This window comes from Oncorhynchus kisutch, linkage group LG14, assembly GCF_002021735.2.
Source record: "Oncorhynchus kisutch isolate 150728-3 linkage group LG14, Okis_V2, whole genome shotgun sequence".
Classification (NCBI taxonomy): Eukaryota; Metazoa; Chordata; class Actinopteri; order Salmoniformes; family Salmonidae; genus Oncorhynchus; species Oncorhynchus kisutch.
In genome coordinates, this window is record NC_034187.2 from 27,993,371 (window position 1) to 28,018,872 (window position 25,502).

The 25,502-nt window shown below is 46.2% G+C and overlaps 1 protein-coding gene across 6 annotated transcripts in view; it reads left to right on the forward strand.

Annotated features, from left to right (window-relative positions):
- The window catches only part of LOC109904052 (steroid hormone receptor ERR2), a 70,628-nt gene that overhangs the window by 34,464 nt on the left and 10,662 nt on the right, over positions 1–25,502 (forward strand). For all 6 annotated transcript variants that reach the window (XM_031788181.1, XM_031788180.1, XM_031788178.1 and 3 more), the window contains 3 exons: positions 5,864–5,974; positions 7,430–7,591; positions 21,544–21,813. In XM_031788181.1, coding sequence (XP_031644041.1) covers positions 5,864–5,974; positions 7,430–7,591; positions 21,544–21,813 — 543 coding nt within the window. The remainder of the gene's footprint in view (positions 1–5,863; positions 5,975–7,429; positions 7,592–21,543; positions 21,814–25,502) is intronic.

Sequence of the window (25,502 nt, forward strand, 5' to 3'; positions counted from 1 at the left end):
GCTGCCCTCGCTCATCACCACTCGCGGTAAAAAATGCTGCAACACGTTACAAGCATGCAAAGCTGGCAACAGGGGCCCTTTAAAATAGTGCTGACGGTAGTTTAGCGGGGCGGCTGCCTTGAAAGGCAGAGTTCAGTTCACCATGCCTTGCCATGTGGACGTCTGATTTTCCCAGCTAAAATAGGGTCCGCTTAAGCCCCCCTTGGCACTGCCAACCATCCCAGACATCCTGACACTTTCCCCAGGGAGAGACACCCAGAACAGGTGAGGGGCTCAAAATAAGGGCCCCTGCCTCGGCCGGCCACACAAAGTGAGTGAAGACAGGCCCTTTTGTAGGAGTGTGCACTGAGGGGGATTATTATTGTTTTTGGAGAGAAAGAGGAGCCTTGGGTCAGCTGGCCCCAGCCCCCGCCCCTAGCCCGCCGCTAATCCGTGTGCAAATGCCAACCGCCTTGGCCAGAAGCCCTCTACCCTGCATCCTGCTTTGAAGAGCTGACATCCGAGCTCACCGCACACTACCGCCCTCCCTTTACCCACCCACCGGGTGATGGTGCCGGCCGTAAAACACAGTGGTGTCTGGTGATGAGGCAAGACTCACCCCTTTTTACACACACATTCACACACACACACACACATTCACATTCCCAGTCACACAGACACAGACACACAGACATATTCACACAGACACATTCACATTCACTGACACACATTCACACACACACATTCACAGTCACACAGACACAATCACACAGACACATTCACACACATTCACATTCACAATCACACAGACACATTCACACACACACATTCACACAGACACATTCACACAGACACATTCACACAGACACATTCACACAGACACATTCACATTCACACATACTCATACAATACAGACACACTGGCCACAAACAAACAATCCAAAGCTTGGTCCATGGCTCACCAAAGTGGGCTTGGCAATGGTATATGGGAGTTTCTCCAAGAGGAGTCAGACACATGGAATGAACTGCTCTACTTCTTGCTCTTTGTCTCACTGTCTCCTCCCTTCCTCCCTGTATGGCCCTGTTTGACTGTAAAATGAGACAGGTTAGTGCCAAGCTTTAATTCCTGTCAGCATCTGTTAATTATGGCCGGGACTGTTCTAATTAAAAGAGGCACCCATGTACCTCGGACTCCTCGTCACCGTGGCTTTATGCTGGCTGACATACACAGCCACATGACTAACAGCCCAGCCAGCCCAACCATCCCAGCCCAGCCAGCCCAGCCAGCCATCCCATCCCAGCCCAGCCAGCCCATCCCAGCCCAGCCAGCCCATCCCATCCCAGCCCAGCCATCCCAGCCCAGCCAGCCCATCCCAGCCCAGCCATCCCAGCCCAGCCAGCCCATCCCAGCCCAGCCAGCCCAGCCAGCCCTGCCCAGCCAGCCCAGCCCAGCCAGCCCAGCCCATCCCAGCCCATCCTAGCCCAGCCCAGCCAGCCCAGCCATCCCAGCCCAGCCAGCCCATCCCAGCCCAGCCAGCCCAGCCAGCCCTGCCCAGCCAGCCCAGCCAGCCCAGCCCAGCCAGCCCAGCCTATCCCAGCCCATCCTAGCCCAGCCCAGCCAGCCCATCCCAGCCCAGCCAGCCCAGCCCAGCCATCCCAGCCCAGCCAGCCCATCCCAGCCCAGCCAGCCAGCCCATCCCAGCCAGCCTATCCATCCCAGCCCAGCCAGCCCAGCCATCCCAGCCCAGCCCAGCCCAGCCAGCCCATCCCAGCCCAGCCAGCCCAGCCAGCCCATCCCATCCCAGCCCAGCCAGCCCAGCCCATCCCAGCCCAGCCAGCCCATCCCATCCCAGCCCAGCCAGCCAGCCCAGCCTGCCCTGCCCAGCCAGCCCAGCCCAGCCAGCCCAGCCCATCCCATCCCAGCCAGCCTAGCCAGCCCAGCCATCCCAGCCCATCCCAGCCAGCCTAGCCAGCCCAGCCAGCCCAGCCAGCCCAGCCAGCCAGCCAGCCCAGCCCATCCCAGCCAGCCTAGCCAGCCCAGCCCAGCCATCCCAGCCCATCCCAGCCAGCCCAGCCAGCCCAGCCAGCCAGCCCAGCCCAGCCAGCCCAGCCCAGCCAGCCCAGCCCAGCCCAACACCACGGGACAGCTCATGGGGTTCATCCATACCACCTGGCTGTATCTGAGCTCCTCAAGAGGGCCCAGAGAAACCGTAGAATGTGGTGACATCACAGTTATCAGCGTTAGGAATTTTCCACTCCTATAGTACCACCAGCAGAAACTGAATCGGAACGCTCCTAAGCACTTAAACCTAGCAAGCACTGACTTGGTGATATCGGAGTCCGTTTTGTCATGAGTTCATACTCAAGGCCTCGTCCCTGAATAGATTTACTGGTCAAATATTTCTTGACACTTTCTTTACATGCTACATGTGAAGGATGTAAATTGTGAAATGAGGAAGTAGTGATTTGCTGCAAATGATGGGTCTCTGCTGGGAATTGTGGGTAATTAGGTTAGTGGGTTGTCAGTCAGGAAATTGAAAGACAATCCTAATCAGATTTGTGTTTCTAGGGAATCAAATAATTTATATAAGTAGAATAAAATCTCCTTATTCTACTCCTACAAGATAATACTGTTTGCTGTAGCCACCCATGCGTACAGTCTAGATTGGGGAGAAGGGGGTACAGCTCTGTCAGTGGATGGGGTGAAATTTAAAATTACTGTTTTCATAATCCATTGTTTCAGCCCTTTCTATGGAATGAAGGCTATTCTTTACATACTACGTCATCTCCTTTTTTTCTCCCCAAACACCCCCACTGTCTGTTCCCTGTATCGACCTCTAATCAGCGAACATAGGGACATCCAAACCCATCCTCCATGAGAGTACAGACTGAGGGGAAATTGTATTAGCCTCATTTGCAGTGGCCACACAATGCCCAGCTCTGACACCATCTTTACAGTTATAAAGTGATGAAATCATCAAGCAAGTGCTCTCCCTGCAAGTGATTTTAGCAGAGGGGACTTGGTGCGCTGACAAATGAACCCCTCCCCCTGCCTCTCCTCCTCCTTCTCCTCCACCAGCTAGGCCATATACATACTGGATAATACCTCTGATCGGAGGTGCTCTCAAATCTAGTTTAGCATCCATTTGTTTAGAGGGTTTAGGTTATACATAATGAATAAATGGATAGGTATTTGCTATACAGGGTTAAGATACATCAGGCACATTCAGCTGTGTGAAGGACAGTGTTCCTGTGGGGCCGCATAGGGTATTGCACAATATACATAAATGTTTGGCACACTATTAAGTAAAATCAACATACGCCGTGCTGTATCAAATAAATGGAACACTACAGATGAAATATTTTAACTATGTGGAAAAGTAATAGAATAGAAAGGACAATGCAAATGGAAACATTCTTATCAAATAATGAGATAATAACTGATGTTATGATGAGGTTGGTGACATTTACAGTATCAGTGCAGGACCTGGTCCCCTATGAGTGGCAGAGAGTGATAAGGCCTCACTCCTGTCCCGTGAAAGAGGGGTGAAATAAGGAGGTTTTATTGGAAAGCTACCCTCTATCTATCTGTCTGTGTAATAACACAGGGTGTCTATAGCACTGTTCCTGTACACAGCCAGACAGTGTATGTATGGGGTTGTGGATTCACTCCAGAGGTGGGACCAAGTCACAAGCAAGTCTCAAGTCACAAGGTCCAAGTCTCAAGTCGAGCAGCAAATACAGTAGAATGGATGGAAAATCGTGCATTCTATGAGCAAGTTAAGTCGAGTCCAGTCACAAATTGTTGCTTGATGCCTCGTTGCTGGTGAGCTTGCAAAGTAGACAGTTCAGATTCTAGAACACCAAACAATTTTCTGAGCTGCAAATTAATTTATGGCAATCCTCTCTCCCAGCAATTTGACATTTGCACTGTGATTTTCAAACATTTTGCGCCGCAACCCCCAAAAAGGCGTGGTTCAAAGCTTTCGACCCCTCCCCCCGGACGCACATGCAATTTCATCCCATAAATGGTGAAGGTCGTGTGATGTTACATCTTTAGACATGTGCAACACCGCTGAGGTACGTAATTATACCCACCCAATCTAGGCCTATCTGAACTATGGAAATGATCAATGAAATCCCAAGGTAGCCTATTGTTTTGAAAAAGATCATAATAACACGGGTACTGGGTTTTTGCCAGGCAAAACCGGAGAACATTAAAGAAGAGCTTTCAGGTCACTAATCTGGATATGTGTACCCGCCGCTGCGTGCCAATGCTGATGACTGGTCATTGGTCAACAGTCAAGACTAAAACCTTTGGGTTCTTAAACACAGATTAGATGTTTTCTAAACAAAAATGGGGTGCTCTGCCATAGGCCTATGTTAGTGACCAGATCGAATAAGCAAAGGTAGAAATATAGCCCACCCAATCTACCTGCCTCATCCCCATATTGTTTTTACTTACTTTTCTGCTCTTTTGCACACTAGTATTTCTACTTGCACATCATCATCTGCTCATGTATCACTCCAGTGTTAATTTGCTCAATTGTAATTACTTCGCTACAATGGCCTATTTATTGCCTTACCTCCTCATGCCATTTGTACACACTGTATATAGACTTTCTTTTGTTCTGTTTTGTTATTGACTGTACGCTTGTTTATTCCATGTGTAACTCTGTGTTGTTGTTTGTGTCACACTGCTTTGCTTTATCTTGGCCAGATCACAGTTGTAAATGAGAACTTGTTCTCAACTAGCCTACCTGGTTAAATAAAGGTGAAATATATATATATATATATATTTTATAGAAAAAGAATAACATGCAAACGGTAGGCTATATGTAGCCAATTAGAACATGTATAACATTTTATATCTCATTCAGACTCACTCGTACACTCGTAATCCCCCAAAGTCTTCTCACTGGACTAACTCACCCAACCTGTGATGACTGACAGTTTGCTGGTCCAATCAGAAGGCTGAGTGTGTGTTTGTTTGCAAATGCAATACTGCCTCTGGATCATTTTGTGTCAATGAAGACACTGTGCCACAAAATGAGTAACAAAGCTTTACAAAACCTGGCCGGATATTTAAGTCACACATCTCAAGTCAAGTCCCGAGTCTTGAGGCACCAAGTCCAAATCAAGTCTCAATTTATTTTATTTTCTATCAAGTGTTGTCTCAAGTCACCACATCAAGTCATGTGACTCGACTCCACACCTTGGATTCACTCCTCCTACAGTAGCTACATGGCTAGATGCAGAGGCCCGTTGACAGCTGAGCTCACAGGTACCAGCCTGGTTGCTCATTAGTATTCCGTCTGCCTCACACAAAAAGCCAAATAATTAGAGGGCCAGTCTGTGAGATCATTGACCCTGCGTTAAATATTCATATGTTTAGAGCTCCTTCAGGCTCGGCAGTGTCACAGTAGACCAGCCAGGCATGGACCACATATGGGAACGCAGCGCCAGCCGGCAGTCTCTCTGACACTCCCTGTACTGTACTCTGACCATGCAGACGACAGAACAGAGCGATTCCTCTGGACAGACACTCACACCGTAGCTTGGTCAAGTTTCTAGTTTTCATGCTTCCTCATATAACAAGAAGAATACTTTTGATACTGATCATATAAAACAATCTGAGAAGAGGGTATCTGAGCGTGTGAGGGGGAATTAGACTTGAATGTTTGTTTGTTATTATAGTGTTACTCTCTACCAATAACAATTTACTAATTGTGGGACTACTTTACCCTGCGTTAAATGGTTTCATAATTGTTGTGTTTTCATTATAAACATTCTATGTTGTAGAATTGATTGATTAATTTTATTTGTCAGATTGGTGAAATTGTATTTCCTACTCAAAGGTCTCCTTGCTTCTTGTCATGTGTCAGGTGTGCGTCTGGACCGCGTGCGAGGGGGAAGACAGAAGTACAAGAGGAGGATGGATGCAGAGAGCACAGCGTACCTGGGCCTCACCCTCCCCCCTCCTGCCAAAAAACCCCGTGAGTACAGCCTTGTCAACTCACTGCCCAACCTCTCCCCACAACCCATCCCCTCCCCACAGCCCAACCCCTCCCCACAGCCCAACCGCTCCCCACAGCCCATTCCCTCCCCACAGCCCAACCCCTCCCCACAGCCCAACCCCTCCCCACAGCCCAACCGCTCCCCACAGCCCAACCGCTCCCCACAGCCCAACCTCTCCCCACAACCCATCCCCTCCCCACAGCCCAACCCCTCCCCACAGCCCAACCGCTCCCCACAGCCCATTCCCTCCCCACAGCCCAACCCCTCCCCACAGCCCAACCCCTCCCCACAGCCCAACCGCTCCCCACAGCCCAACCGCTCCCCACAGCCCAACCTCTCCCCACAACCCATCCCCTCCCCACAGCCCAACCCCTCCCCACAGCCCAACCGCTCCCCACAGCCCATTCCCTCCCCACAGCCCAACCCCTCCCCACAGCCCAACCCCTCCCCACAGCCCAACCGCTCCCCACAGCCCAACCCCGACCCACAGCCCAACCGCTCCCCACAGCCCATTCCCTCCCCACAGCCCAACCGCTCCCCACAGCCCATTCCCTCCCCACAGCCCAACCCCTCCCCACAGCCCAACCGCTCCCCACAGCCCATTCCCTCCCCACAGCCCAACCCCTCCCCACAGCCCAACCCCTCCCCACAGCCCAACCTCTCCCCAAAGCCCATCCCCTCCCCACAGCCCAACCCCTCCCCACAGCCCAACCCCTCCCCACAGCCCAACCCCTCCCCACAGCCCATCCCCTCCCCACAGCCCAACCTCTCCCCACAGCCCATCCCCTCCCCACAGCCCAACCCCTCCCCACAGCCCAACCCCTCCCCACAGCCCACCCCCTCCCCACAACCCATCCCCTCCCCACAGCCCATCCCCTCCCCACAGCCCAACCCCTCCCCACAGCCCAACCCCTCCCCACAGCCCAACCCCTCCCCACAGCCCATCCCCTCCCCACAGCCCAACCCCTCCCCACTGCCCAACCCCTCCCCACAGCCCAACCCCTCCCCACAGCCCATCCCTCCCCACAGCCCAACCCCTCCCCACTGCCCAACCCCTCCCCAAAGCCTTCTCCCAGTCCACATTCAGTTAAAGCATTCATTTTATTCAGACCAGACTCTCTGTTGTCTGTATAGGTGTATTTCCATGGGAGAGAAGTACTAGAGAATGTAGGCCAGACAGGCATTGTTCTGGACACAGCTGAGTTATGACAGGTCTCAGAGCGGATGACCGATATTAAACAGTGACTGAGTTCTTAAAGATAGCAGTCCCAGTAACACCATCTCACATAATGTTGAATGTAGAATACGTCATAATTGTACTTGTGTGTTCTTCCATGTAAGTACTGTGTGTATCTAAGAGTACAGTACCTGTTTGTGCATCACAGTAATGTGACCTTTGACTATTGTTTTGACCACCTCTGCTTCCTCCTCAGTCACAAAGATAGTGTCCCACCTTCTGGTGGCCGAGCCAGAGAAGATCTACGCCATGCCTGACCCCACCATGCCTGAGAGTGACATCAAGGCCCTGACCACGCTGTGTGACCTGGCTGACCGGGAGCTGGTGGTCATCATTGGCTGGGCCAAGCATATCCCAGGTACGCCCACCCATCTACAGCCCCTGCACTAACTGAACACCATTGAACGATATACACTGTGTGTACAAAACATTAAGAGCACCTCCCTATTATTGAGTTTTTCCCCTTTTGCATTCAGAACAACGTCATTTCGTCGGGGCATGGACTCTACAAGCTGTCGAAAGCGTTCCACAGGGATGCTGGCCCATGTTGACTCCAATGCTTCCTACAGTTGTGTCAAGTTGGCTGGGTGTCCTTTGGGTGGTGGACCATTCTTGATACACACGGGAAACTGTTGAGCGTGAAAAACCCAGCAGCGTTGCAGTTCTTGAAACTACCATACCCCGTTCAAAGGCACTTCAATCTTTTGTCTTGCCCATTCACCCTAAATGGCACACATACACAATCCATGTCTCAGTTGTCTCCTCCGTTTCATCTACACTGATTGAAGAGGATTTAACAGGTGACATCAATAAGGGATGATAGCTTTGACCTGGGATCACCTGGTCAGACTGGGTCATGGAAAGAGCAGGTGTACATTCAATGAATAACACCATTACCTCATGATCACATATAACATACTGTGTAGTTTTAAAACCAACACATGATAGCAGTTTAGATACAGGACCAGCCATTCATTTTGACCGGTGCAATCTGACGTCGCGATTAGTCCTGGTCTGTTCCATTTAGAGTAGTAAAACACTTAGGTACCCTCATGATCCTCTATCCTTTATAATCCACGTCCCTCCCTTTGCTCCCAGTGGGTACACACACACACACACACACACACACGTATGCATGCACAAATACGCATACACATGCAGATAATTAATGTCAGAAGCTAGCATGGAGATCGTTTTAAAATAATCAAATATATAGACTCCAGCTAAAATCCCTACTCTGGGGAGGGGCTGTAGCCCGGGTGTCAATATATACCATAACCACAGGACCCTCCCTCTGAAACAAGACTGATCACTCATACACACACACGCACACACACACACACACACACACACTTCAATTGAATTATTGATAAGCATAATCATGTTTCTCTAATCCATAGGAAGTGTGATAGACAAGGTGTTAGGTTATGAGATGCTGTTGTATTAAGGATGCCACATTCTATGTCAGCAGAGATTCTGCTCCCTTCTAGAGTTTTCTCCTGATTCTGACAGTCAACACATTGCTTAGTGACTCTTTTTGCAACTAGAGCAGATTCAGGCTGATCTTGAGGTTGACCCTCATAACTCTAGAACATTATAGCATGGTAGATATTGAGAGGTAACACACTAAATGACTCTGTCCCTCAGTGTAGCCTCTGTTATGCAGCCTCTGTTATGTAGCCTCTGTATAACAGAGCATACCAGACGTGTGTCTGAGCTGACAGCAGCAGCAGAGGCCCTGCTGTAGTTTAAGCTGGGCCTCTCCTGGTTCTCACCTTGCGTGCAGGACATGTAGGAGTGACAACTGTTCTGTACCTGGACAGACAGGTGTTCCAGTATTTATCAGAAGAGAAGAGGTGTAGTAGTCAGCTACAGATCTATTAAGGAGATTAGCCCTTTCTCATCCAAACTGTTCGGTACTGCCCATTGTCAGCAGTGCATTGTCAGCAGGGGGAGAGTTTAGCCAAGGAGCTTACCCAGGACTGGATCACACTGACCCAATAACACAGTCCCTTCCATCTACCTGGCCCAAACAAGCCAACCAGGTACACTACCTCTGGCTAGAATATACAGAGAAAACACTACCGTTCACCTCTGGCAATCTGCAGGGGTGTAGTATTATTACCCCATACATACACGATCTGTATTATTACAGATGATATTATAGAATTCTGTTCAAATTATTGAATAACTATAAAAGTACATGAGGATGAGTTGAATCCGTTTGATTACCGGTAGGCTACACACTATTGTCAACTGTAAGGTAGGCTACACTCTATTGTCAACTGTAAGGTAGGCTACACACTATTGTCAACTGTAAGGTAGGCTACACACTATTGTCAACTGTAAGGTAGGCTACACTCTATTGTCAACTGTAAGGTAGGCTACACACTATTGTCAACTGTAAGGTAGGCTACACTCTATTGTCAACTGTAAGGTAGGCTACACTCTATTGTCAACTGTAAGGTAGGCTACACTATTGTCAACTGTAAGGTAGGCTACACTCTATTGTCAACTGTAAGGTAGGCTACACTATTGTCAACTGTAAGGTAGGCTACACTCTATTGTCAACTGTAAGGTAGGCTACACTCTATTGTCAACTGTAAGGTAGGCTTCACTCTATTGTCAACTGTAAGGTAGGCTACACTCTATTGTCAACTGTAAGGTAGGCTACACTCTATTGTCAACTGTAAGGTAGACTACACTCTATTGTCAACTGTAAGGTAGGCTACGCTCTATTGTCAACTGTAAGGTAGGCTACACTCTATTGTCAACTGTAAGGTAGACTACACTCTATTGTCAACTGTAAGGTAGGCTACACTCTATTGTCAACTGTAAGGTAGACTACACTCTATTGTCAACTGTAAGGTAGGCTACGCTCTATTGTCAACTGTAAGGTAGGCTACACTCTATTGTCAACTGTAAGGTAGGCTACACTCTATTGTCAACTGTAAGGTAGACTACACTCTATTGTCAACTGTAAGGTAGGCTACGCTCTATTGTCAACTGTAAGGTAGGCTACACTCTATTGTCAACTGTAAGGTAGACTACACTCTATTGTCAACTGTAAGGTAGGCTACACTCTATTGTCAACTGTAAGGTAGACTACACTCTATTGTCAACTGTAAGGTAGGCTACGCTCTATTGTCAACTGTAAGGTAGGCTACACTCTATTGTCAACTGTAAGGTAGACTACACTCTATTGTCAAATGTAAGGTAGGCTACACTCTATTGTCAAATATAAGGTAGGCTACACTCTATTGTCAACTGTAAGGTAGGCTACACTCTATTGTCAACTGTAAGGTAGGCTACACTCTATTGTCAAATGTAAGGTAGGCTACACTCTATTGTCAACTGTAAGGTAGGCTACACTCTATTGTCAACTGTAAGGTAGGCTACACTCTATTGTCAACTGTAAGGTAGGCTACACTCTATTGTCAACTATAAGGTAGACTACACTCTATTGTCAACTGTAAGGTAGGCTACACTCTATTGTCAACTGTAAGGTAGACTACACTCTATTGTCAACTGTAAGGTAGGCTACACTCTATTGTCAACTGTAAGGAAGGATACACTCTATTGTCAACTGTAAGGTAGGCTACACTCTATTGTCAACTGTAAGGTAGGCTACACTCTATTGTCAACTGTAAGGTAGGCTACACTCTATTGTCAACTGTAAGGTAGGCTACACTCTATTGTCAACTGTAAGGTAGGCTACACTCTATTGTCAACTGTAAGGAAGGATACACTCTATTGTCAACTGTAGGGTAGGCTACACTCTATTGTCAACTGTAAGGTAGACTACACTCTATTGTCAACTGTAAGGAGGGATACACTCTATTGTCAACTGTAAGGTAGGCTACACTCTATTGTCAACTGTAAGGTAGGCTACACTCTATTGTCAACTGTAAGGTAGGCTACACTCTATTGTCAACTGTAAGGTAGGCTACACTCTATTGTCAACTGTAAGGTAGGCTACACTCTATTGTCAACTGTAAGGTAGGCTACACTCTATTGTCAACTGTAAGGTAGGCTACACTCTATTGTCAACTGTAAGGTAGGCTACACTCTATTGTCAACTGTAAGGTAGGCTACACTCGATTGTCAACTGTAAGGTTGTCAGAGCCCTTGCCTCTTGCCTCCCTGTGTTGACATACAGGACAGTAAAGGCATGGCGGTAACTACAGTGCTTTGTATGCCAAAGCTTTTAAGTGCTGCGTTAAAACAATTATCGTAACCTGCATTGTACAGTGGATAGTTGACTAATCTTAATTGGATTTGCCATGCCTTGTCTAACAACAAGCCCATCATTCTGAATGACTCCATAATGATTGTTTAACCCAAAACCCAACTGGAAGGCAGACTGTCTGACATTTCTAAATGTGTGGAAATGCTTGGCTTTGCATAGTACTGCTGGAGTACTGCACAAGCTGTAGCGAGATGATTAAACCTAAGTAGATTATTCTGATCTGCCTGTGTACACACGCATGCACACACACGCATGCACACACATGCATGCACACACACACGCATGCAGACACATGCATGCACTCACACCCACTTGTATCTCTTACCGATTGTTTATATTTACCTGACTACTGGAGTCAACAACAACATCAACGTATTGCATTCAGGAGTTTATACATTTCAATTAAAGAGTCTAAATCCATTTTGTTTTTAAATCATGAATAAAACACAGTGTCAGTACTATGATGTAATTTACAACCTTTATGATTGTTTGACTACCCCAAAATGTGCCATGAAGTCGTCACATTCGAATGAAAAGTGAGACTGAAACTGTAACTCCAAAGCTCCCCTGTTCTCCCTGTGGTGAGCTCTGTATTAGGTCATTCCCTCTACACCAGCCATGAAATGGCTGCATAATTGAGTTGTACATGGCTGAACCTGATCAGAGATGGTTCACTGGCTGACCCAGACTCCATGCACTAATACTCTATGCACCAATGGCACCCCAGGGCAGTCTAGCACAGACACAGGCCAGTCTAGCACAGACACAGGGCACAGAGAACCATGTTTTTCTCCCCATCCACTCTCTCTGGGAGGAAAAGAGAGGGAGAAAACTGCTGATTGCATTTTGATAGATTTTCTGGCCTTTGGCAATGGAATTAAAAAGATTAACAGTTCATTATGAAGTGGGCCACATTGATTAGGACATTGACAGATGGGCAATGACCAAAGTCCAAAGGTAACCATTTACAAGTCAAGAAGATTGGCACTTAAGTTCTCCCAATTGATTTTTCATTGCCCCTTTTCTCGGCTAACATTTGAAAAAGTGTTTTAAAAGTGCTGTAATTGGCCGTGGAGTAGAGCTAACCTCGTCTAATTGGAGGGTGATTGAGGAACAGCAAAGTGGTACTATTAGCTTCCGTGAACGGTATCATTCTCTCACAAGATCCCATATCAATTTGGTGTGTTATCTCTCTAATGTATGGTCTAGAAATACACTTCAATTAACATACTACAGTAGAATTGTACAGTAGCCACACTGAGGATCTCAACCACAGGATTTGACTAACACAATGCATAGTTAGACTTTATAATTGTTAGTCAATAAGTCCTCACACTGTAGTCAGTGTACTGTCAGTAGACTGAGTTGACCTATCAGGAAGCAAGTTGGTGTTGCAGATGCCTGGCCCAGTTTGCTGTTATCAGCTCTGAGGACCCGGTCCTCTAATGACAGCCTTTACTTTAAATCTGTTACTGATGAATTAGTGATCATTATGAGGCTGTGGATGCCAGCGTCTCTGCTCCAGATAGAGCCAGCAGCAGCAGAGGGAGGGAGGAGACAAATATGACGGTGGGCTGACGGGGACTGTGGCTGGATCACGGTCATTAAGGCCAGTGTTTGGGGACAATGAGTGATGACTTGCCCCCCCTCCCCCAAGCTGCATTTCTCTGTGTCCAAGTGGTTTAGGAGGAACTTAGGCAACCCAATTCTCTTTTTTTTCCACTAATAGTTTTTTTTGACCAATCACATCAGATCTTTTCACCTCAGATTTTTTTCAGAGCTGTTCTGATCAGTGACAAAAATATCAGAATTGGGCTGCATGGTCTCCACATGGCTATGACCTCTGTGTCTCCTTAACATATTTCCCTCCTTTAGAGTGGTGATGGTCGCAGGGGGGGGCACTGCTGAACCCCCCCCCCCCCCCAACCCCTTGAAAACTACCCCCAGCCCCTAATCCAGGAACAGTGTGAACCATGTGGAACCTGCCATGCATGCCACTTGTGCAGGAGGGTTTCATTGTTAGAGGCAGACGTTTGTCACCTGCTGTTTCCAGGGTTGGACTGTTTTCTGATGGGAATTCTGTGGCGTGATTCTGTGGGTTCACTGAGTGCTGGCTGGTCTCCTCTTGCGGTTTGTGTCTAGTCCACAGACCTAAACCTGGTGGGGTTCATTGTCTTTTTGCATGTTCCAATAGGAATGTAGAACACACTCCATATCCTAGTATTTTACATTTTGTAAGACATTTCATGTAATACCGATATTTTTCAAAATTGTTCAGTTTAAGACAGACCCAGAATGTCAATTGTCTTTTATCAAATGCAGTTGTAGATTTTTGCTTTGCAGTTACACCCAAACAGCCTAATGAATTGGCCTGGTTCTTGTTCTTATTTATTAATGGTCTTTGGGGATTATCAATCAAATCTACTTGATTCAATTCCAGCCTGTTAGCTCAGTATACAGACTCCATTGGTCATGTAGCTTATGTTTAGTTGTTAGCGTGGAACAAGGCAGTGATGTTTAGGAGATATCACGCCTCTGGTATATGTGAGCTCCCTACACACTCCCACCCCCCTCCTCCCCCACAGCCCCCTCCTCCCCCACACCCCTCCTCCCCCACAGCCCCCTCTGGTTTTTTTTGTGTTGCTTTGCCATTAAATTGTGAAATCTACTTACTGTGTTGCCAGGCTGATCCTACTCAAGCTGCGTAATCTTCTTGTAATAGAGTGTGAATACTGCCGGGCAATACATCAGCACCTCATCAGTGTACTTTATTAAATATAGACACCAACAGACAGCTCTTAGTATATTCAATTTACCCTCTGACGTAGGCTTCAACACACCAGATAAAGATAGATTGAGCAATCAGGTGGATGCTGAGGCCTGAACCCAGGCAGACAGGCAGGCGAGGGAGCACCATGCTGAGGGGGCTGGGAGATTGAGATGGGGGTGTATCAGATAAGTCCAGGCAGGGAAGGAGACAGGGAGAGAGGAAGGAGAGAAGAAGTAGAGAGGCAGGGAGGGAGACAGGGAGAGAGGAAGGAGAGAGGAAGGAAAGAGTCAGGGAGGCAGGGAGAGAAGCAGGGAGGCAGGCAGGGAGAGAGGCGGGGAGAGAAGCAGGGAGGCAGGCAGGGAGACAGGTAGGGAGAGAGGCAGGGAGGCAGGCAGGGACAGAGGCAGGGAGGCAGGCAGGGAGAGAGGCAGGGAGAGAGGCAGGGAGAAGGCAGGGAGGCAGGCTGGGAGAGAGGCAGGGAGGCAGGCAGGGAGAGAGGCAGGGAGAGAGACAGGGAGAGAGGCAGGGAGGCAGGCTGGGAGGCAGGCTGGGAGGCAGGCTGGGAGAGAAGCAGGGAGTGAGGCAGGGAGGCAGGCAGGGAGGGAGAGAGAGACAGGCAGGGAGGGAGATAGGCAGGGAGAGAAGCAGGGAGAGAGGCAGGCACGGAGGCAGGCAGGGAGAGAAGCAGGGAGAGAGGCAGGGAGGCTGGCAGGGAGAGAGGCAGGCAGGCAGGGAGAGAGGCAGGGAGGCAGGCAGGGGTGTTTAAAGGTAGGAAAGGGACATCTACCAGGAACAGAGAAGGGGGATTCCTTTGTTTTGTTGCCATGCTACAAAATGTCATCCGTTTGTATGAGTAGTTACCAGCAAACCGAGCATCAAACGCATTTTATATTTTGATATACATCATTAACGTCAGCAGGGTATAAATAGTATTAGTAATTTGCAGTGAGGAAGTCCTTCAGAGAGCTGATGATGTGCCTTTAGACATTGTCAGCTAGCTGTCCGTCCCTCATTAAGACGTGTTGCTGGTTGGCAGCAGAGATAAATTATGTGTAATTATGTGAATGATTAAAGTCAGATTCCTCCTGGTCTTTGGGCTAAACAGAGATATATAACGCCAAACGAGGGCTGTGGGACCCTTGGGACGGCTAAATACTCCCGAGCCGGGGTCACGGGGTCAGGGGGTGCAGATTAAGACAAGGGGATTACTGTATTTAACGTTATACAACCTCATAACGTTCACAGGCCGCTGGTCAAATCACCCATTCCCAGCTACTTACAATGGGATAATGGTCTGGTTATCATCTTAAAAGTAGAGATAGCTGGCTCTTCAGAAAAGTGAGAGCACTGAACCGTTTAGTCATAGTTTTAACCTGCAAAACAGAATTTAATTAATTAATTGTCTATCATCCAGCTATATGTGACTTTTCAAACCGATTTCCACTGCTGAAATTCAAGATGTACTGAATTGTATTTGTAACATCATATATGACAGGGTAGTTTGTGTGATGTGTGGGGCACTGTGTATCCAGTGAAGGCTTGCAGCAGGCTGACTTGAGCTGTGTGTTGAACGTGTGGCCGAGGCTCAGGGTAAATTATTTATGTCAAGCACAGCAATTTATTACCAAGCAGCTATTGATTGGGTCCCCCTGGCGCTGTCATGTAAATTCAGGAAGAATCATTGCCGTCAGCTGCAGCTTACACACACACACACACACACACACACACAAGCACGCCAATACACACTTGCGCACAAACATGCACAAACACACATGGCCACTAACATGGCCACACACACAGACGCAAATACTCACATAGATGCACACATACACAGGCTTTCACACACACAGACGCAAATACTCACATAGATGCACACATACACAGGCTTTCACACATATTAGAATCAAAATGACCAAAATGACCTGCTCCAGTCTGTTTGGTATCAAATAAATGTAGTTTTATCAACCTTAAGACCAATGTATAGCTGATCAGGACATTATCATTAACAGCACAGCTTCTTGTAATAACATTGTTGAGATGATTTAAATAAGAATGTATCTGTCTCTGAAATAAAAGTAGTAGATTTGGGGATGTTTTAAAAGACTGTTTCTGAAATAAAAGCTTTGATGAGCTAGCTGGACCTCTGTGATTTTTAGGGCTAGTATTGAACTGGAGACCACTAGACTGGGCTGAGGTGAGATTGCTGTTGGGCAAAAGTCTTCAGGGCTGGCTTGTCCTTCTGATAGCTAGCCATGATAGATCAGCCCCTGTCCAGCGAGAATTACTCTCTCTCTCTCTATTCCTCTCCATCTCTCTCTTCCTCTCTCTATCTTTCTCTCTCTTCCTTTCCCTCCATCCCTCTCTCTCTCTCTATTCCTCTCCATCTCTCTATTCCTCTCTCTATCTTTCTCTCTCTTCCTTTCCCTCCATCCCTCTCTCTCTCTCTCTATTCCTCTCCATCTCTCTATTCCTCTCTCTATCTTTCTCTCTCGTTCCCCATCCCTCCCTCCATCTCTTTCCTTTCATCCCTTCTCCCTCAATCTCCATCTCTCTCCATGCCTCTCTCTCTCTGTCTCTCTCTCTCTGTCGGTCTGTTCAGTAGTTTGATTGAGGGTGAAATACGAGGGGGCTGCAGCTGGAGGGGGCCACCATGCCTCGTAATTACATCTCTTTTTATGACCCGTACTAATGGCCCTCTGGGAGAGGGAAACAATAATAAATTAATAGAATATGAACTCCCGCTCAACAGAAATCTTCAGCATTTAATTTTGGGCCGTCCTCTGCTCTGGCAGATGAAATGCCACCCTGATTAATCTGACGAGTGGTGGACCGAGAGGCAGCCGGCGCGGGGTGGCCTGCCTGGTCTGCCGGAGATATGTCAGAGATATGTCGGAGATATGTCAGAGATATGTTAGAGATATGTCAGAGATATGTCGGAGATATGTCAGAGATATGTTAGAGATATGTCAGAGATATGTTAGAGATATGTCAGAGATATGTCGGAGATATGTCGGAGATATGTCAGAGATATGTTAGAGATATGTCAGAGATATGTCGGAGATATGTCAGAGATATGTCGGAGAAATGTCGGAGATATGTCGGAGATATGTCGGAGATATGTCAGAGATATGTCGGAGATATGTCAGAGATATGCCAGAGATATGTCGGAGATATGTCAGAGATATGTCGGAGATATGTCAGAGATATGTCGGAGATATGTCAGAGATATGTCGGAGATATGTTGGAGATATGTCGGTTGGGGATTTTGTCTCCCCCCAACTGGCTCTTTACAGTTGTATCCAAAATAACAAGCTAAGAATCATAAGATAAACCAAAACATATTTCGACATGTGTTCGTCTCTATAGGATTAACAGATGAGAGCTTAGAGGACAGAGGAATGAGACTGTAACAGGATTGTTTTGACAGGGATATTGTTTGAGTATGCAAATTCAGTATAGATAAGTCAGGCCAAATGTGAGCGAGCAGATCAGGACAAGCTGAGGGAAATGATCTGTCAAAGAAAACAGATTTATTCCTGTCTTATGACTCTCATATGTGATTTATACAAAATATGGCAGTGAAACCCTATTCTAGATTTGCCTTTATCAGCTAGAGAGACCGGTCAAGCTTGTCAATGTTGTTGAAACCATTTCAAGTGGCCGTGTTTATTGAGCTCCATAAACACAAGCAACAAACTGGTGTGATTTTATACTGTGCCAAGCCAAGGACAGGGCTCCTTGTAAGAACGCAGCTGCGGCATGAAGTGAATTAGTCTACTGTTGAAATCAGTCATGGTCTTCAGTGTCTGGACAAGAGGCGAGAAGAGAACATGTTCCCTGTTCACAGCCACCACATGTCTGTCTGTCACCATCTGTAATCCCAGGGAGAGACATTTATCCTGGGGACCTCTTGTCCACATGTAAGGAGAAGGTACATTGTGGTTAAATTGTGATACAGCATAGATGATTCACTGAAACCAACTGTATGTTGAAGTTCCCTTGTGTTTAGTGGATAAAATAAATACTACATTATAAATGTAATTAAAACGTTATAATGTTAAAGCACGATTCTCTCATAACTTCACAATTCCCTATATGAAAGCTTCCTTAATCAAAATCAATTAAAAAAATAAAGATCTCAGAAATGCCTTTCTTGCCCTCTGCTAGCTTACTCACCCAGTGGACTCAGCAGCCGAGTGGAAAAGGGCCGTCAACCACACAGACAGGTCTTTCAGTTTTGGTCAATATTGTGTCATGTTTGGTCAAATCCCACCAAGGCACTGGTGTGGAAATGAAGATGTAAATATTGATATTTCATTAGAGGAAATCACCCACTCCGACGGCACTTAACCGGGCCGCCTTTGGAGCGTGGCGGCCAGAGTGCCATGTGACCTGCGGAGTCGACAAGTCACTTCATTACTCCATTAAATTGAGTGGAAAACGGCAAGGCAACGACACGAGATTCCATTTGGAGCCATAATTTAGGCCCTGAAGAGAGAGACAGAGCAGGGGGAAAACACCTTTTCTCCATCTCACAACACCAGATTCAATTCAAGGACTTTTAGCGTCAAACGTAATTGCAGGCTGCTGTGTTCAGTGTGTGCATATTGCTGAGAGGTGTCTGGTATAACAGAGGGATTCTGCATTCTCTCGTACAAATCTAGAACAAGTTCTTTCCCTGTGCTGTCACATTGAGGGCAAGGTGTTTGTTCCGCTTGAGTCCTCCTTGGCATTAAAAGTGTGCACAAAGCTTGGGCTGTGATTGCAATGCCAACCTGACGCAGCAATCAGGCTGCACCTTGTCTACACTTGCGTGACAATTTCCTTGCGGTCAGTCCAGATTCTGTCTCACTAATGGCAAGGTACGCCTACTCCAGTGCAGACAGGGATTTATAATGCATTTTGAGGTGTGGTTGCACAGGAACCTGCACTAACCTGGACTTGTGGCTTCCTCCTACAATGATATGAATATGTGCTCCTAGCAGATTTGGTAAAGTGTCTGTATTTTGCTGGTCCTGTCTGTGGTTCACATGGTTCCCGGGTTGCCCTGCCCTGCCCTGCCCTGGGCCCTGCACCTGTCTCTGTCTCTGTCTCTGTTTGATCAGCCTCCATTCTACTGACTATTGATTCCCCTTCACATTGTGAAGGCCCTCACATTACGATCGCAATCTGTTAATGAATGTATCCTCCAGCTCTCCCCTGCTGTGGTCATCACCAGGATAAGGGAAATTGAACTCTCAGGTAGCCCCTTTCCTCCCTCTCTCTCTCTCTCTCTCTCTCTCTCTCTCTCTCTCTCTCTCTCTCTCTCTCTCTCTCTCTCTCTCTCTACTTTATTCTATCTGTTTATCCCCCTTCTGTTTCTATCTCTCTCTCCCTCTCTCCCTCTTTCTCACCCATATGTGTGTGTGTCCACCACAGTGTCAGGGCTGGGGAGATAAACATCACCCTGTGACTCTGTCCCAATGAGATCCTTTATATTTAAGAGAAAACATCTGGAGGAGGTGTGGTGAGCGGCCTGGTCAATACTGTAATCTATCACCTCTTAATCACCTGGGAGAAGATAGTATTGCAACAGTAAACTTGTAAAAGCAATCATTTTAATCAGGCGACGTCGGAGAGGGCTAAAATGTTTTCAGAATGGGGCGCCGTGGGCCCGCTAGACCAGGACAGGAGGGATTGTGGGGGAGGAGGGGATGTGCCCAGTTTATTGACCACTGAAGGGTAGTAAGGGGGAAAAGAGATGAGATGGCTATCTGTTCCTCTCTTCTGTCCAGGTCCTCTTTCTCCTTTTAATTTGTCAGAATTCTCTCACCTCATCTTCAGAGAATCTGTGTGGATGATTGTTTCTTTGTCCATATGTAGAGGTAGCATCCTGTGTGTTTGAAGGCATACGTGTGGGGGTGCTACGATTTGTTTTGCGGGTTGTATATCAGTATATATATATTTGGGGGGGGAGTAGGTGGGTATATCGGCTATATCAGTCTGCTAATACAAGGCTATTAAAGGCCCAGTGCACTACTTTTGTGAATTTTTGTTATTTTTATATAATATCTATATCAATATATATATATATATTTGTTTTTTAGATTTTTCAAGGGGTGCTGCTATGTTAGAACAGGAAATTGCAGTGATCCAGACCATTTCATTTCATTCAGCTGCTGTCAGGAACGGGGACAGGATTTCTGCACCTATCCGGTGTATGTGACAATAAAACATCAGTATTTTCTTATTTTTTTAAAAGCAAGCCTTTAGGGCAGGGTGGCTCCCATGACCCCTCACTGTGTGTGTGTGTGTGTGTGTGTGTGTGTGTGTGTGTGTGTGTGTGTGTGTGTGTGTGTGTGTGTGTGTGTGTGTGTGTGTGTGTGTGTGTGTGTGTGTGTGTGCGTGTGTGCGAGCGAGCGAGCGAGTGTGCATGTGTGTGTTGTGTGTATGTTTTCATTACCTCCCCCAGCGCGGCACTGAGTGTGTGTCACGTCCTCGACCCTTCCAATGAGGATCTGTCTCAGTGCTAATCCCACCAATAGCAGTGTGACAGGAAACAAGGGCTGACCAGACGGCTTTGTGTCTCGAAGACCTTTGCACCGATTTACTGTCTTCACTTACAGTAAAGCCCACTGGAGTGCTGTGACACCCATTTCAGAGAGGACCTTCCAGAGTGCATTTAAAATTAAACACCTCTCCTGCTAACATGTCCCGTGGCATGTAGTGTAGTCAGCCGGGGTGAAACCAACAACTCATGTTTTGGTTACTGATCAGATCTGTCCATGAGAAAAGACCTTGAAAGTGGACAGTACATCTTCGGCTTCACAGTGTTTTGATTAAAATAATCAGAGTGGCGTTGTTAACTTGTTGATGTTCTTTTAATAGGTCACCCTTTATTTGAGATAATTGCATTGATCTATTGACAAAGTGTGAATATAAAGAGCCCATTCGATTCTTTTTCACTGTTTTCTATTTCATCTTAAGGGCAAAGCAGGAGCTGGAAACACCCAATCTGTCACACACACATGCACACACACATGCACACACACATGCACACACACATGCACACACACATGCACACACACACATGCACACACGCATGCACACACACACATGCACACACGCATGCACACACACATGCACACACACATGCACACACACATGCACACACACATGCACACACACACACATGCACGCACACATGCACACACACATGCACACACACATGCACACACACACATGCACACACAAAATGATATGAGTGCCAGTGCATTGTAGTGCAGGTAACTATTCTCTTCTGTCTCCTCAGGCTTCTCCACACTGTCCCTGGCAGACCAGATGAGCCTACTGCAGAGCGCCTGGATGGAGATCCTGATCCTGAGCATCGTGTTCCGCTCGCTGCCCTACGAGGACGAGCTGGTGTATGCAGAGGACTACATCATGGACGAGGAGCACTCGCGGCTCACGGGCCTGCTCGACCTCTACGTGTCCATCCTGCAGCTCGTTCGCAAGTACAAGAAGCTGAAGGTGGAGAAGGAGGAGTTTGTTACCCTCAAGGCCATCGCTCTCGCCAACTCAGGTAGGACAATATACACCACTTCAGTATAGAGCGTAAATAAAGTGGCAAACAGGGATGATAGGTGAATATCTGGATATTACATTCTGTACAAGGATTTGTAATTGATGCAATATTTAAAGAACAATTCATGTAAACAATGAATGCCCCTTACACTAAGTCTGAATTTGTCCTGCTAGGTGACCTAAACTGGGACATGCTTAAACCACCTGACCAAGTCCTAAAGCAATGGGACTCCCTAAATATTTCTCAGATTATTACCAATCCCACAAGGTATGACTCCAAACACCCAGAAACGTCTGCTCTCCTTGATGTCATCCTCACAAATAATCCTGATAGTTATCCGTTTGGGGTTTTCTGTAATGACCTAAGTGATAACTGTTTTACAGCCTGTGTTCGTAATGGCTGCTCAGTGAAACAACCTGTACTGATTTGTCATAGACGCTTGCTAAAAATATTTAATGAGCAAGCCTTCCTTCATGACCTGGCCTCTGTAAATTTGTATAGAATCAGCTTGATTACCTCTATCGAAGACACTTGGACCTTATTTTTTTAAATTTTCAGTGGTATTGTTAACAAACACGCCCCCATAAAACATTTTTTATTAAAAACAAGTTCAGCCCCTGGTTTGACCGTGATCTGGCAGAGTTACTCCACCTCAAGAATTGCATTTGCCGAAAGGCGCGGCACACACATACTCAGGCTATCCGAAGGCCAAAGTTAGTTACTTTAAGGAGCAGTTCTCTCTCTGTGGATCTAACCCCAGGAACTTCTGGAAAAGACCTGGAGAATAAACCCTCCTTCCCACAGCTGCCCATGTCCCTTAATGTTGATGATGTACAGTTGAAGTCGGAAGTTTACATAGGTTGGAGTCATTAATGTTTTTCAACCACTCCACAAATTTCTTGTTAACAAACTATAGTTTTGGCAAGTCGCATCTACTTTGTGCATGACACAAGCAATTTTTTACCACAATTGTTTACAGGCACATTATTTCACTTATAATTCACTGTATCACAATTCCAGTGGGTCAGAAGTTTACATACACTAAGTTGACTGTGCCTTTAAACAGCTTGGAAAATTCCAGAAAATAATGTCATGGCTTTAGAAGCTTCTGATAGGCTAATTAACATCATTTGAGTCAATTGGAGGTGTACCTGTGGATGTATTTCAAGGCCTACCTTCAAACTCAGTGCCTCAGTGCCTCTTGACATCATGGGAAAATCAAAAGAAATCAGCCAAGACCTCAGAAAAACATTGTAGACCTTCACAAGTCTGGTTCATCCTTGGGAGCAATTTCCAAATGCCTGAAGGTACCACATTGATCTGTACAAACAATAGTATGCAAGTATAAACACCATGGGACCAGGCAGCTGTCATACCGTTCAGGAAGGAAACGCATTCTGTCTCCTAGAGATGAACGTACTTTGGAGCGAAAAGTGCAAATCAATCCCAGAACAACAGCAAAGGACCTTGTGAAGATGCTGGAGGAAACAGGTACAAACGTATCTATATCCACAGTAAAATGAGTCCTATATCAACATAACTTGAAAGTCCGCTCAGCAAGGAAGGAGCCACTGCTCAAAAACCGCCATAAATATTCCAGACTACGGTTTGCAACTGCACATGTGAACAAAGATCATACTTTTTGGAGAAATGTCCTCTGGTCTGATGAAGCAAAAATTGAACTGTTTGGCCATAATGACCATCGTTATGTTTGGAGGAAAAAGGGGGAGGCTTGCAAGCCGAAGAACACCATCCCAACCGTGAAGCACAGTGGTGGCAGCATCATGTTGTGGGGGTGCTTTGCTGCAGGAGGAACTGGTGCACTTCACAAAATAGATGGCGTCATGAGGTAGGAAAATTATGTGGATATATTGAAGCAACATCTCAAGACATCAGTCAGGAAGTTAAAGCTTGGTCGCAAATGGGTCTTCCAAATGGACAATGACCCCAAGCATACTTCCAAAGTTGTGGCAAAATGGCTTAAGGACAACAAAGTCAAGGTATTGGAGTGGCCAACACAATTCCCTGACCTCAATCCTATAGAATATTTGTGGGCAGAACTGAAAATGTGTGTGCGAGCAAGGAGGCCTACCCACCTGACTCAGTTACACCAGCTCTGTCAGGAGGAATGGGCCAAATTTCACCCGACTTATTGTGGGAAGCTTGTGGAAGGCTACTCGAAACATTTGACCCAAGTTAAACAATGTGAAGGAAATGCTACCAAATACTAATTGAGTGTATGTAAACTTCTGACCCACTGGGAATGTGATGAAAGACATTAAAGCTAAAATAAATCATTCTCTCTACTACTATTCTGACATTTCACATTCTTAAAATAAGGTGGTGATCCTAACTGACCTAAGACAGGGAATTTTTTATGAGGATTAAATGTCAGGAATTGTGAAAAACTTTAAATGTTTAAATGTATTTGGCTAAGGTGTATGTAAACCTCTGACTTCAACTGTATATAGCTAGGCGTCATCATCTAAAATAATCCTAATTCATAAGACAGTTGTTATTTGATTAATGGTGCTCGGACCCATCTATGTGAAGCTAGCCACAATAAGGATTAGCCACAACAGTGGACTTTGCGGTTAGCCTTCAAAATAAAAGTATGGCATAATTATACTATTTGTATTAATTTGCATCACTGTCAATGACATACTTTTATTTTGAAGGCAAGCCACATATTCCACTATTGTGCCTAATCCTTATTGTGGCTAGCTTCACAACACATACCCCGGTCTGGTCGAGCATCACTAGCTAAATGACGCTAGCTGGCTGCTTATAACGTTAGCTTTGGGCAACTGGGTTAAGTAGCTGGCTAGCTATTTATTTTCATGAACTGAAGTTCAATTTCAGTAGGAGAACAACAAGTGGCAACCTAGCTAATACTTACTCTCAAGAATTCATAAATAATTTGTAAGAATAATGAAAATGACTGCAGTTTATACTGATCATTGTTTTCAGGCTGGTTGTATTGGTGCTAGCTAGGTGCCAAGCTAAAACTAGCTACCAATGCGGTATTGTAAACACATCGTCTGTGGCCGGTGTTTTCTTGTTTGCAGACTTTTTTGTACAGCTTTGACAGTGCTACTGTATATTTTTTTGACACGCAAACACCCAAACGGCGTTCCATAGCATGTATGTAGAGAAGCTAATAGCCGTGACGCTATTATTGTCTAACTCCGGTAGGGCAACATCTGAAAAATAGAGCACTTGGTAGTGTGTACCGGTGCTCGACCAGTCGTCGAAAACCAACATTCCCCCACGATAGAGAACGGTTGATTGTCAAGTGTAATGAATTCCATTATCTTGGCTTTAATGGATTTCACCTTTGAGTTGTCTCGTTGAAATTGTCTTACTCTTTCAAATGACTGCTCGACTTGTTGACTGCTTGATCCACACAGCAGACATTGTGTGGGCTAGGTTAGGAATGCTGTGTTGCACGTGTAGCGCAACATTTTATGTGGCGTTATTACGTCATGTACCTACGTTATATAGTTATGCACGGTAGCTTTGACATTGGTTTTTAACTTTGCCGTTAAACTAGATATCGGGCCGATACCAATGTTGGCTTTTTTAGCTAATAGAAATTCTGATATGTTCACTGATATATTGCGCATCTCTAGTTGTTACTGACAAGGAGCTCTTTAATCACCACTTCATTAAGTCATGATTCCTAT